This window comes from Haliaeetus leucocephalus, unplaced genomic scaffold (assembly GCF_000737465.1).
Source record: "Haliaeetus leucocephalus isolate CR32 unplaced genomic scaffold, Haliaeetus_leucocephalus-4.0 Scaffold840, whole genome shotgun sequence".
Taxonomy (NCBI): Eukaryota; Metazoa; Chordata; class Aves; order Accipitriformes; family Accipitridae; genus Haliaeetus; species Haliaeetus leucocephalus.
In genome coordinates, this window is record NW_010973276.1 from 4,412,089 (window position 1) to 4,426,109 (window position 14,021).

A 14,021-nucleotide genomic window follows, 5' to 3' on the forward strand; every position below is an offset into this window, starting at 1 on the left:
AAAGCTGCTTGCCAGCTGCCACTTTGGGGAAGAAGGGGTAAAAGCAAGGAAGCCCCCAACAAGCAGGATCAGAGGAGCTGGTTTAAGGGAACCAGTGGGCTGGTCCCTGCGTAAGAATGAATTTGGGCTCCCCGCATCTGCCCTAGCATGCTGAGCTCATGGCCCTGAATTGGTTAAGGGAGTCCTGCCCAACTGCTTTCCCATGGGAAAAGCAACCTGCAGCATTACCTGGGGAGAGCGGGGAGCTGCTGTGCCTGCTGCCAAAGGTCTGGGGGGGCCCGGGGATGTAGGTGATGCGGTCCATAGTGGTGGCGGAGGTGCCGGGGGTAGGGGGCACAAGGACAGGCAGGTGTGGCACTTGAGACAGGTCGATGATGCCTGGAGAGAGAAGCAAGAGGACTGTCAGGACGATACTGAGCCGCTGCAGCTTTGCTGTGCTGGAACAGGGAGTGATGCTGGGGACGGTCGACCTGTCCTGCTGCTCTGGCACAGCGCACGAGGTGCCAGTGCACACATGGCCCCCAGGAGCTGACTGTCAGGGGAGGGGACCCTTTTGCAGGCACATACAGCGTGTCCTGCTCCTGGCAATAACGGGGAGGAAAATGCTGAGATCTATCCTTGCTGAGCGAGGGGGCTGCAGACGGCATCAGCTGCAGCTCCCCGCAGCCGGAGACCAATGCTGCCCTGCCTGTGGAGGGGCAGGAGCACTGCACCCCACACACTCCCCAGCACGCTTTGCTTTTTGCAGAAAGACAGATATCCTTCTGGGAGTGTGTTTTAATCTCCAAAGGCCAGCAGGTCCAGGCTGGGAAGTGCTCCCATGACCCAAAACCAGAGCTGGACATAAGGAGCCTCAAGTAACTCAAGATGGCAAAAAGAGCATCAGATTCCCCCTCAGCTGTCCTCCATGCTAACCAGCCAAGTTCCCACACTGCTGGCTTGCACCGTGCTGCTGGCTCGGCCCTTGGCCCCAGAGCTAGAGGCGGCGGTGCTGGCCTGACCCAGCCTCCTTCTCCCAAAATGCCCCCAAACCCCTGGATGGTGCCATTCTGGGAGGACCTGCTGCATAGTTGAGGGCGAGGGAGGGTTCCCGGGGTGACAAGCCACGCAACATGTCTGCCCGCTGCGCCATGGCCGTGGCTGCGGCGTTGTGGTGCATCTGCTGGGATGTGATGTAGTCGTTGATGATGGTCTGTCGGTTCTCCATGGCAGCTGTGTCTGGGTAGCCCCGAATGAGGTACGGGGGGTAGAGGTGGGGGTACGTGGGGCTTGGAGCCAGATGCCTTGGCAGGTAGTAAGCAGCAGCTGGGAGAGAAAAGGATGCAGATGTGAAGTGGCTTTCCCCAGAGACCTCAGCCTTCGGAACATAACAAGGGAAAAACCGATCCCAAACAGACCGTGCCCTCGCCGAAGGTACCTGCTTCCAGTTGGATTCCCCTCGGGATGGCGGCAGGGTCGAAAGCCAGCGGGATGTGCCCTCGGTACAGGTCAACCCCACTCACACCACGGAGCAGGTGCTCGTACGGGGAGATGGGGTGGTGGTGGTCGGCCACGGGAGCATGCGGAGACTTGGAGTTGGTGAGCTCTCTTGATGTGGGGGTGATCTTTCTGTCCTGGGACACTGGCTTCCCGGCAGTAATGCTCCCTGCAGTGAGCAGAAGGAAATGAGTCAGAGACTGAGTGCTGCGGCCAAGCTGCGTCCCCGAGGGATGCCCGCGGCCAAGCATGTCCCCCAGGGATGCTCACAGCTACCCTGAACTCGAGGGACCTTTCCCTCCTCCCTGCACCGCCATGCCCCGTTACGCCACCAAGGCCGAGGCGAGGCAAGCCAAGCCCTGGTTGCACCCGGGAGGAGAAGCCTGTCCCAAACCATCCGTTCACCCCAGCACATCCACACCAGGCGGTCTGTGAGTTCATCCTGGCCCACGCAAGCAGCCGGCGGTGGAGCCTTGCTACCACGCTCCTCGGCAAGAGGACGTCACCGCTGCTGGGCAGAGCCGGGGACCCTGGAACTCCCGGCAATGGTGACGAAACACAGTTCAGAGTGTTTGAGCACCCGCCACCCTCTGGCGCCATAAGCTCTTTCTCAGCACACGGAGGGGAGGTTGGATCATGTCAAAGACTTCTCTCGGTTCTCCCAACCTGAGCTGGGCATTGGTGGCACTTCTTGCCCAACCTAGGATAAGCGTCACCAGCTATTGTGTCTGTAACAGCAGGCTGGGGACAGTGGCTGACACAGAGCCACACCAAATGCTGCCTGGGCAGCAAGGAGCAGCCCTCTCGCGCACACACAGACGGATCCAGCCCCATCGTTGCCGACTTTAAAACAACTGGGGTTGCAACATGGGACACGTGAAGCGCCACTCCTGCTCCTTTCACGAAGCTTGGTGTCTCGGTGTAGCTGCTAATAAATCAAACCTACTGTTGGGGCAGAAGGAAAGCTCAGGCAACTCAGGGAAAGGTGCCTTCCAACTCTGACCCACACCATGGGGACTCCTCCTACAGATCCTCTGCACCCCAAAATCCTGTGAGCTCCGGACACACAGAATCCACCTTCCCACTGGTGTTTTGCACGAACATTGATTTTTCCCTTGGGATTCCTCCCCACTGCCCAGGTGCTGCCTGCCCTGCACTGTGCTCACCGTATGTGCCAGTCTCAAAGAGCCACCAACATCTGAAGGCTTCCCCCAAAATGACTGACCTAACCAGGAAGACAGCAGGGGCTGCGGCAACGGGACACACCGAGCACAGAGAGCTGGAGCTAGCCCAGCTGGCAGCAAGTCATGGGGGAGGCTTTTTGGAGGAGCTCAGCACTGCACAGCCCCATCTCCCACTCCTCGCTGGGGAGGCGCATCCCGGCCTCGGTTTTTGGCAGACGGTGATGTCCTGTGCTGCACGCCCCCAAATCACAAGACTCTTGGGTTAGGACAAGGATTTGCAGGCGGAAGATGCAAAAGGACCTGAAGCAGTTACGCGTAGCTAGCAGGCTTGGTGGGACAAGGTACCTTAGGGACTGGCTTCAGCACCGAACCTGCCCACAAACGTGTCACGAAGCAAGAGGGTTTTTTGACCTCTGGATCTCAGCGTGTCTCACCAGAACACTGAGCCCAGCCCAGCCACCTGCCTGCTCCCCCGGAGCCCCAGGTCTGGCTCTGGGGGCAGGAGACGACTGATGCCAGCAGGCACAGGCAGACATGCTGCCCGGATCCACCGGCTCAGAAGGGATTAGATGTTCCTGGAGGTGGGGTGCCCAGGTGATGGATGAGGCATAAACACATGAGGTAGGCAAACACACACCAGATTGCTGAAAAGATCCCCCCACCCGGTGCACCAAGCACTGCTTTCCTGCCCGCCTGTAGAAACAAGGGTGCCCTGGGCCAGTGCTGGGACAGGGAAGATGCTTTCGAAACACCACCAGGTTCACCGGCCACGGTCCAAGTCTCCCTTTGGTTACCCCGGCGCAGACGTGGGGTGCCCTAGCTGCAACTGTACGAGCATCCCCAGGAAGGGAGCTGAGCCCCAGCCGTCCCTGGCAGCTACCCAGTGCTGTGAGTCAGTGGCAGCCGCAGGCAAGAGTGGGCGCGGGGTGCCGGGGAGAACGGGTTCGACAGGCACCTGCTGGGAATGGCTTGGGCAGGTGGGGTCAGCAGCCACCTTCCACGCACCTTGCCCGCTCAGCTTGCTAGGAACCTTAGCATCAAAAACAAGGTTTGCCAAGTACCTTCGTGCTGCCGCGGCGTGGACTCCCGCGTGGAGACCGGAGACCCTCTGTGCAAGTGGCTGCCGAATGCCGTGCTGTGTCCTGCCTGGTGGTCCTCGTAGGTGAGGGCACTTTGGTGGGGCTTGCCCGGCTCAGGTACTATCACAGGAGCCCCTCTGGCAATGGAGCCACCCGAGTTTGTCACTGGGCTTGGCCTGTTTTTCAGGCTTTCTTCATAAGCTCTCTCCAGATTCCTCGGATCTTGGATGACGTCCAGCGAGTGCACAGAGTGAAAAGTCCTGCCGGGACTGCCAATGATGGACCGCACGTCATGCTTTTTGGTACTCGAGGAGGAAGAGCCGCTGTCGTACTTCAGTGGGGTACCCTGGGGACAGAAGGCAGAGAAGACGTCAAAGGGGTGTAGAGCAGAAGGGGATGCAGCGACCGCATCCCAGCAAGTTTCAACGGGACTCGTGCTTCCTTGTTCAGTGGGTCAGTACACCGGTTTACTTGGTCAAACGGCAACAGCCGTCGGCAAAGAAGAGATAATAGCTCCGCATGGTGCAGGGCAGGGTGGAGTGCCCATCTTGCATGTCTTGTTGTGCTCCAACAAGATGATGATGAGTCACTGCCGAAGGCTGGCTGTGCCCATCACGCCTCTCTCCTACACACACTGTGAAATGAGGTAGGACTATGAGGTGCCATGGGAACCCTCTAAATATTTGGAGCCCAACAGGAGACAGCATGCCACATTTCATCCTAACTACTGGCCTTGCTGGGTTGACACTTGCCCATAAAGGGAGGAGACCAAGATTATGTGCACCCAGAGTCAAAACTGCCGAGGGCACTGAGTTGACTCTGGCCTTGAACAAGAGCCAAATGCGTCCCCTTCCGTGTACACATGTGGATGGAACATTGCCTTCTTAATGTGCCAGGGGGTGCTGAGCTCCCTTCCCTGGGTTTTGTATTTATCCACTGGGAAAGATCATAGAACAGTTTGTGTTGGAAAGGGCCCCATCAAAGGATGGAGAAGGGCAACCTGTACCCAAGCAGAGCCTCAATTCTAACCAGTGATGTGTTTGCAGCCCGAAGCCCTCTCTGCTCCCCTTTTACCTTGGGAATGGTTCCCAGGGTCTGTGCAAGGACAGCAGCCTGAGTAGGACCAATCTCATCTGCTGTTTGCCCCATGCTCACCTGCGTGATGGAGCCTTCCTTCAGAGGTCTCGTCAGAGAGATGTCTGGCGTCCGCCTCAGCTCCTCCCGGGGAATCTCATGGATTGATCTTCCTGCTTCTTTCACCGTGGCCACTAGGCCTTCATGGGCTGGTTTCATTTTCAGAGGAGTAAGGCCCTCGTGAGACCTGACCTTGTAGGCATCAGATAAGTCCCTCGGTGGAGTGTTTTCCCTCTTGAGCTGTTTGGCTTCTCTTCTGAGGTAGTCCTCATGGGCCTCCACGTAGGACCGAGGTATTCCTGCAACCCCCAAGCAGATGATGGATGCAGAGGGTGATTCCCAAGCCAGACACTGGACTCCCAGTCCCCGTGTGGATACTCAGTTCAAGGGGGTCTCTAGTTAATGCATGTAACTGGTACCCAGCTGAACACACAGAGCAGCTATATCACTAATGCAGCTGGACCACCTCACATCTGCCACCAATTTCTGGACCCATTTTGCACTAGTTTCAACCTGCCTTCATGTGAGTCACTGAAAATTCTACCCGACTTTGGTGAGAGCTTAGGTTGGTAGAAGCTGAGCAAGACTGAAAATCTCTCTGAGCACATAGCCGAGGCTGCAGAGATCTACAGCTGGACCTTGATGTGTCCATCCTTGTTTCCTTCTGCCCTAGTCTGACAACAACAACAACAAGGGGCCATGCATGTGAGATACTTCCCCACGTTACCTCTGGCTATGGCCATCTTCTGCTTGGAAGCTTTACCTTGTGTAATTGAGCCCCGCATGTGATGCTGCTCCTTTAGGTTATGGGGACTGTGTCGGTCTGGAGGGATTGCTCGACCCATGAGACCTAGAACAGATCCAAGGGGGAAAGTTGGGTTGTGACACAGGAGTTCGCTTACAATGAATACACGACAGTGTTACCAGGGACTCCTCAGACAACAAGGAAAAACATCAACAATTTCTAAATTACTTAATTTGTCTTTTTTTAAAACGTGCTTCCTTTTTTTTTGTAGTCCTGAAGCTGGTCTGGGACTGGACAGAAACCAAAGGCAAATGGGGCAGTTTGTGTCCCTTGTTTTCCCACACTGGTCGGTTGCTGTTCTGTTGGGATGTGCTGCAGGGTACCAGCTAACCACTGCCAAAACACGGGCATGAGAAGGTCCATCATGTAGACAAGATGGGGTCTCTGCGGGTCAATACTAACAAAGCATGGGTGAAAGGTTTCACTCAGACCCACCTTCAATGCTGGCAGATAAGGTATCACGGGCTGATAAGCCTCGGCTGATCCTCCCCTCCATCATATCGTAGGTCCGCTTGGTTCCTGTGGTCTCATGCGAAGCTCCTGTGCTCCTGCTGTCTTCTTTGGGACACTGAGAAGCAGCAACTCCACCTGGGGAAGGGAACACCGAGAACCACCATCAGGAGCACGGAAAGTCAGCACTGGCCAAGGGAGGGTGTTTACTGCTGTTTGCGTGCGTTGCTGAAAGGTCAGATCCCATCCCAGCATCAGCCACCGCTCAGCAATGCCAGAAACATCGCATGAGGTTGGCTTCCAAGAAATTCAGCTGGTGTTTTCTCCCCTCCCTGCCTGCCTCAGACTCCAGATCTGTGCCTCCCGCTTGGGTAGGAACATCTGCCCTGTCGTGTCCCGCTCCCTCCCTCTCTCCCTCCCCAGTGGGGGCCATCATGTAGGCAGCGGGACAGCCCGGAGCCAGCGCGGCGCTGGTGTGAGCAGCTGCGGTTCCACTGAACTTGGCCCTGTGAGTCTGGGGATTTTTATTTTTCTTCCCGTTTGTTTTGATTTTTGCTAGACACCTACTGTTTGGGATCTTGGCCAGCCTTAACATTTGCCGAGACACTCCCTGGGTGAGAAAATCAAGGCAAAGCGGGGAGAGGCAAAGCTGAGAATGATTCCTTTGAAACAGCGGTGAGCGCGCACAAGAACTGGGAGAGACGGTGAAAAGACCCACGCAGGACTGATGGAGCGAGGACTAACATGATGGGAGACCACCAACTACATCCTCATCCGAACCTGGAGCAGACTCTTCTGCAAATGAACAGTGGACAACTGTCCTGAGCTACAGCCCCCACCCCTCTGCAAGCACAGCCCTACCCGTGCCAGGCAGCATCGTGCCCACCCTGGGCGATGGGCATCCATCATGTGCGGCGAGCTGTGAATTTAGCAGGCAGCTTCTGAGCCAGCCGAATGCTTCGTGTTTATGTAACAAGCTCTGAGCAGGGATGTTGGCTTGGAGAGATAAACGCCTCTGCCCATCGTCCGTGGCCTGGCCATCCCTGCCAAGGATTGCCAGTGCCCTGATCCTCCTCTTCACGGGCACAGAAGGTGGTTATACAATTAGAGAAAATGGAGGAGAAGTTAAAAACATTCATTCCATCATGGACAATCGAGAACAAAAGTCCTCCTCAGCAAAACCAGTAATTAATAAAATGGGATTATTACAACTTCACACCCACTACTGGTTTCCACAATCAGCACCCACTCAATCCAGAAAGCGTTTGGGGCTGTGTATGGGGAAACAAGAGGGGGATCTGTCCCTGAGCCTTCACTTCAGAGTCATTTGACAGGAGAAATCCGGGGGTGATGTTCAGAATCAGCCAAGCACCTTGCGGCAGATGCGGGGCGATGTGCCTGCACCCTGTCATCAAGGCACATCTGTTGCCAACAGCCCTTCTGCAGAAGGGGACGCGGTCCCGGGCACCCTTTGTACCGCTGGGAAGCAGGGGGAGGGCACGAGGGAGAAGAGAGACTAAACAGAAAGAAAATCACTCCAAACCCACGTCCCTTGCCTTGCAGAAGCCATCAGCAATCATATGCAGAATGAGAATAACCAATCTAGCACAATTCAGCTCGCACATGCTACAGGATCTCGTCTCATTACAGCTCTTTTATTTTAAGCACCCTCATGACACTAAAGAATTTGCAATTTTTTTCCTGCTTGCCAAAATTCATAATCACCAATAATTTCAGTTTTCTTATTTAATTTTTTTTTTTAACTCTTCCGTTCCAGGCTGTGAAGCCTCGCCGGGCTGTACGGGGGGAAGGAGAGAGGCAGCAGGGCTGGCTAGGCTGCAGAAGCAGACGAGATTACTCAGGATGCGATAAATGCTATCAAGCATGTAAAAGGCTGCTGTGGAGAGGAAGGAATTAATTCCTCATCCACGTCCACGGGGGGTAGGGCGAGAGGCGATAGGCTCAGGCTGGAGCCAGGGAGCTGGGCTGACAGTGGTGAGTGTGTGCAATGGGGAAGGGTCTGGTCTGCAGGTCTCCACTGCCCGGAGCGGGATCCCAGCTCTGGGCACTGGCAGCCCTCGCTACCGGGAGCCTTCCCCATCTCTCCCCTGGTGGCGCCGTTTTTGAGATCAACCTCATTCGACTCCAAGCCCGGGAAAAGGAGATTAAAATAGCTTCTTGCACAAACAAGTCCTGAAACGCTTCCTGCGTCCTCCCTGGTCTGAGCCCTGCCAACTGTCCCAAAGGGCACCCAGACACGAGTCTCCCATGGTGACACTTATCTGGGCTAGAGTTGACAGCGAATGTGGGCAGGCATGGGACAAGTTGGTTTCCACACGGCAGGCGAGAGGCACGGCACACTGAAAGGTCCCTGTGGTCCCAGGGCACACACAGAGGTGGCATCAGCTGAAGCTTGCGAGTTGTCCCCTGTGGCCTGACCTAAACTCTCTGCCTCCGGCCCCAGATGAAACAACCAGGCTGTGACGAAACCAGCTGCCTACACTTGTGGGCAGGAGGAAGGGGACTTCTGCTGGACACCCTCTGCCTACATGACTAACTACAGGACTCGGGCTGCCAGGCAGACTAAAAGGGATGCTCTGCCCCAGGGATCAGCTCCTTAGTCACCTCCAAACTCAACTGAGAACAGAGGTGACACATGAGGATGGCGGTCCCCGTGCAGGTCAGAGCACACACCGGTATTTTACCTCAAGAGGACGCGGGGCTGCGATGTCTGTAACTTGGCTCTTCGCAAGCCCAGCTGAGGGCGAGGAGGAGCCCGGCTCCACGCCAGAGATGCCCGGCCCAGCACATGGCGAAAGGCGAGTATGGAGGAGTTGTTTCCAGCTTCACTGGAGAGGAACATCTGCTTATCTCTAATGGGAGCCACCGGGACTTACAGAGCAGCTTTGATGGCCAGTGCTGCGATCGGATGAGCAGGCGCAGAGGAGGCAGGAGCAGCTGGTGACTGCCTGCTGATACCGCTAACGCAGCGAGGCACCGTCGGCATTTACGGAGGAAGCGCGTTATCGTGCAGCGGGGGTGCGAGCTCTGACACGGCTTTCGGGGCTCTCCAGAGCCCCCTTGGGAGCAGCCCAGCTGCTCGCCCGGCTTTGCTTTGCTGTACTCTTTTTGCACTGCTCGCCAGCCGGGCAGGGTCAGCCCGGTTAACAAGTGACACTGTCTGTGCTGGGGGCAGCTTCTCACCCCAGACGGGGCTCCGGACATGTCCCTCAGGGTCCCCAGCACCTCCAGGCAACAGCAGCCGGCAACAGGCCAATGCACCCTCCGGACAGGCTCCTTGCAGGAATGCCTTCATCCCCTCCAATACCTACAGATGCTGTAGCAAAGCTCACAAGGTACTCAGGCACGGTGCTGCTCGGCCCAGGAGGATTCCTGCAGGGCAGTCCCATGCTGGGAAAGCTGCACGGTGCCCAAGATGTTGCAGGTGGGAATCTGATGTCTGAATAAACCTTTATGCCAAACTACCTGACTTGCCTCCATCTTGCAGGTTCTTGAGTCCCACCTTGGCTCAAGAGCTTGGGGAAGCTCTCATAACATTTTCAGACAGTCCCCTCCTGCGCAGGGTGCTAGGGGTGAAGGCAATACCTTCCCATCTGGTCCTCTCCTGCCCCCTGCTCCCCAAATCCAACCAAAACCAGAGATACTGTCCACGGCCACAGCCTCATTGCGGCCCTGCCCACCAGCAAAGCCGCCTCCAAGGCAAGATAACTATGCAGGACAGAAGGAAACCCATCCAGGCTGTAGGCAGGCATGGTGGGAAGGGAAAGAAACGACACTGGAAGCAAAGACGCGAGGCTGGCCTGTTGCACTTCGTCAGCCTTTCCTCAAATAGCTCCCGACTCCCAGCCACAGCGGCACAAACCCCCGGCGCCTGCCCGAAAAAGGCAGAGGATTACGACTTACCCTCGTAGGACAGCACGTGGCCTTTCTTCCCTTCGTAGATGACATGTCCTTTGGGCATGGCATCCTCTCTCGCCTTCTCTGCTCTGCTGGGGCTGTCTTCTCCGATTATCCTGGTAATGGTTCCTTTGTACAGCACTTCTGCCGGGGTGCCCTTGGAAAGCCACCAAGATCCATATTTAACAGTGTCACAAGCAATTAAGCAAGCGCGCGCACAGGGACAGGCTGTTCCCCGCGGGAGGCTGAGTGGAGGGAGAGCGCGCCCGGCCTCTGCTTCCTGGCGCAGCCAACAGCGAGGGACTTGCAGCTTAATTATTGATGAGGATGATAATGAGGAGCGGTAAAAAGGTGCGTGATCTGTGCCAGGCTGCTGGGAAGAGGCAGGGGGTGAGGACAGCGCAGACCTCCAAAATCACAACTCTCTCGCCCCGTGTGTTTCGGAGTAAGCTACCTGGCTCGCTTCTACCCCACGGGTTTGGGGGGACAGGGTGGTGCCTCCCTGCGGACACCTCGGTGATGGCACAGACTGCTCGAGCATTAGCTTTTTCCCTGCAGCCTATTTCCCCAGCCTGGTACAGGAGGCACGGAGATGTCCTGCCCGCCCAGGGCACGTCTGCTGGCAGCAAGCATGACCTTCAGAGAGCTGCCTGCGTGCGGGAGCTGGCGGCTGGCAGCACGCCTGGGCGAGACGGCAGGCGTCAACGAGACCGGTCCTGGAGCAGGTCGGGGAGTGAAAGCTGCTGGTTAGCTCTCCAACAGAAACAGCATCAGGCTCCTTACACAAACTGGTGTGAACCGAAACGTCTCTTTCCCCGGAGGCACACACGGACACAGCTCACAGCCACCTGCCCCCCTCCAAATCCTCTTCAAAACACCCAGAGCTGGATGTCCTTGAAGATGCTGCTGGTGATTAACACCCCTCTGCCATTGCAACCTGTCGGTGCCAACTGGGAACAGCCACCATGGGGTGACAGTCCCCCACCCCATCGAAGGGGAGGCACAGTGATGCTGTCAGAGCAAAGCTCTTGACTGACATCTGCCTACTCTGCTCATTTAACCCCACTAACCCCCAGCACTGATGCTCGTGGAAGCCTCGGGGAAGTGATGCCCCGTCCAGCTTTGCTGGTGCTTCCAGGTTGCGCCAGTGCAGACTATTTCCCCACCCCAGCTTGGAGATGCCCCTGCTCTGTACCAAGCCTTCTGAGCACCAGGAGTCCCCAAAACCCCACCGCAGCTGCCGGGATGTGCTGGCACGTGGGTTTGATGCTCTGATCGTTCGCCCTCACATCCAGTAACGGCTTTCCCAGCCGGCTCTCCCAGCCCCAGGTAAGTCATCTTCCTTCCGCGGACGTGCTCAGAGGGGATTTGAAAGCAAGTGATGACAGATGGCTTCAGAGCAGAGAGCATATATTCAAGATCTGCCTTCTGCAAACTGGATGACTAATCTGAGATCAAATGTCAGCTCTGGTACCTGGAGCTGCTGCGGGAACGGGGGGGCTCCTTCTCCCCAACAGGAGCAGAGGGATGCGGGCCGCTGGGCCAGCAGGAGAGGTAGGTAATGCCCTGAGTCTGGGCTTGGTACCTTATTCCCAAGCCAAACAAAGCAATCTAGATGGATGTAAAATACTGCCTGAGCAAACTGCTCATCTGATCTCTGGCATGTAGTGCTCAAGACCCTTCATGCCCACCTATTGCTGCCCATAGCTGCTGCAGGGGCAAGCGAGGGGATGGGGCCTGCATTTGCTCTGATGGGTTATTTACAGCCCCCGAGCATCTGCTCCTGGCAGCTGTTGGATGCAGAGCACCAGGCAAGTTAAGCCTTTGCTCTGGGCCAGGATTCAGGTTCAGGTCCCCATGGTCAAAGGGAATATGGTCACCCTCCTTGAAGGAGACAGGCAAAAATCTGAGCATGAGTGGCTTTAAATATCTGAATGATGGCCAGATAAAATCCCTACGGGAAACAGATATTTTTTTTTTAATGCTCTCCGCTCTGTTACCAGATGAGCAATAACTCACACTGCAAAAAACTATTGCCCGCTTGCCAGCTGCTCTTCCGAAGATGGATGGTGGAGATTAAGGCCAAAGCATCTTCCTGCTCAAGAGAGCCTTTGGGCAGGACCCCCCCAGAGCAGCACGTTCAGCCCTGGCAGGAGACCTCACTACCTTACATGCACCTCGCAGCCTCCCCCTCTCCTCCGCCTGGCCAGGGCCCTCCACCCATCTCCTCCTTCTCTCCACTCCACTTTATTGCACTGGCAAGATTATTTTCCCAGGGCCATTTAAAGCTGCTTTCGCCTCTGTTCCTGACAGCTGTGAGAAGCAAAGGGGGGTTTAGACATGCTGTAAGGCTCTGCATCGCTGCTTGTCGAGCTCTGCTCTTCTGCAGGCTCAGCACACGGGACAGGGCTCGTGCCATCCCGAGCGGAGGCCGTTTGCAAAGGCTCTGGCCGCAGACCTCTCCGAGTAGCTCCATGGGACGGGAGTATTGCACAGCCCCATGCTGCTCAGCCCCGTGCCGCACACTCAGTGCGCCCCGCAAACCCCGAGTCCCCGCGTCCAGCACCGCGAGCTGCAGCCACCAGCACCCAGGAAGCAAAAACCGCTGGAGACGAGGGACCTACATGTGTGATGGACCCTCGGTAGGTGATGGGCGATTCCGGAGGGGGTCTGGATGTGGGTGTTCCCTTGGTGATGCTTCCTCCCGAGGCAGAGCTGAGGGAAGTACCTGTAGGACACAAAGCCGGTGAGCTGGGGGCTGGATTTGCTGTTCAGCACAAAACCTGTGGGGCTAAGACTACTGACTAAGCACAGGATTCGATTCAATCTCTAGCAAGCTGAGGTACTGGAGGGAAAGCCCTCCAAAAGATGTCAGTGTTAAATCCTGTGGCTTGCAGAGCCCTTCCCAGCCTGCCCTCTGAGGGACCCAGCCCTGCAAGCCTGGGGCTGGGAGGCAGAAAAAATGGGTATTTTGAGGCTATCAGCTCCCTGTTGCCTTCATGGAGGGGCTGGGCAGATTTATGGGCCTGAGAGAAAGCACAGCCTGTCTCAGCCTCTCCTGATGTGATCAGAGCAGATCTCTGGTGAGATGCAGCTTGCGGTTGTTTGGGTTCATTTGCTTGTTATCTGTGCTGGGTTGGAGCCAGCCCACTGCACTCGTGCATCCGACTGCCTCAGCTGGGGGGTTTTCACGAACCAGAATTTGCACTTAAAAGCAACACCTTTGCATTTATTTTCTTCTGCCTAGCTAATGGGGAAAGAAACATAGGAGGGCTAGATTTAAATGAAATGTGGTCCCTGCCCAGCTGCAGCAGCAACAGTAAAAAACCTGAAAACCAATCAATTGCATTTAAACAGGTCTTGCTTTGTCTTAACCAACCGATTTTGGGGTGCCCCTCCAACACAAAATGCCCAAGGCCCCAATTTGGGGAGATGGCTAGAAATGTTCGGACATTGTACAGACCTATCTGCCACCCCACTTGTAATGCCAGACAGAAGGAGAGAAGACACCCCTTCGGCTGGGCACAACCCCAGAAATCAAACCCGAAATTGCCGGGCAGCCACAGCCAGCGCGGCGTTCACCAGGCTGGGCAGTGCCAGCATCCCTCCCCTCCCGCAGCCGGGGCACACGCCTCCCGCCCCCGGCTCCTCACCCCGCAGGATGGAGCCCTCCTGGGACGGCTGCAGAACCAGACTTTCCGGCTGGCTGGCCTGGCTTCTAGGAGAAAGTTGTTCCTGCTTTACTCCAGGAAAAGGCACTGGAAAACATTAATCACGTATCAGCGTAGGTGCAGGGCACGGGGCCGCAGCCCTTGGCTCCTCGAGGCTTTCATCTCCGCCAGCCCCGGGCTGGCACCTCCTCGGCGCCTTCGCCGTCCCCGCTGCTTTGGGATGGCCGTCAAGGCTGCGGCGGTTGACAGAACGCACAACCGCTGGCGAGCAAAGCCAGAGCATTGTTCTCGCCCTGGCAAAGGC

General features: G+C 56.5%; 1 protein-coding gene across 1 annotated transcript in view; it reads right to left on the reverse strand.

The window, feature by feature from the left end:
* The window catches only part of NCOR2 (nuclear receptor corepressor 2), a 179,768-nt gene that overhangs the window by 13,899 nt on the left and 151,848 nt on the right, over positions 1–14,021 (reverse strand). Inside the window, exons 26-35 of the mRNA XM_010582247.1 lie at positions 13,700–13,804; positions 12,671–12,774; positions 10,053–10,203; positions 6,114–6,266; positions 5,637–5,723; positions 4,895–5,172; positions 3,722–4,085; positions 1,418–1,645; positions 1,033–1,305; positions 229–378 (exon numbers count right to left, since the gene is read on the reverse strand). Coding sequence (XP_010580549.1) covers positions 229–378; positions 1,033–1,305; positions 1,418–1,645; positions 3,722–4,085; positions 4,895–5,172; positions 5,637–5,723; positions 6,114–6,266; positions 10,053–10,203; positions 12,671–12,774; positions 13,700–13,804 — 1,893 coding nt within the window. The remainder of the gene's footprint in view (positions 1–228; positions 379–1,032; positions 1,306–1,417; positions 1,646–3,721; positions 4,086–4,894; positions 5,173–5,636; positions 5,724–6,113; positions 6,267–10,052; positions 10,204–12,670; positions 12,775–13,699; positions 13,805–14,021) is intronic.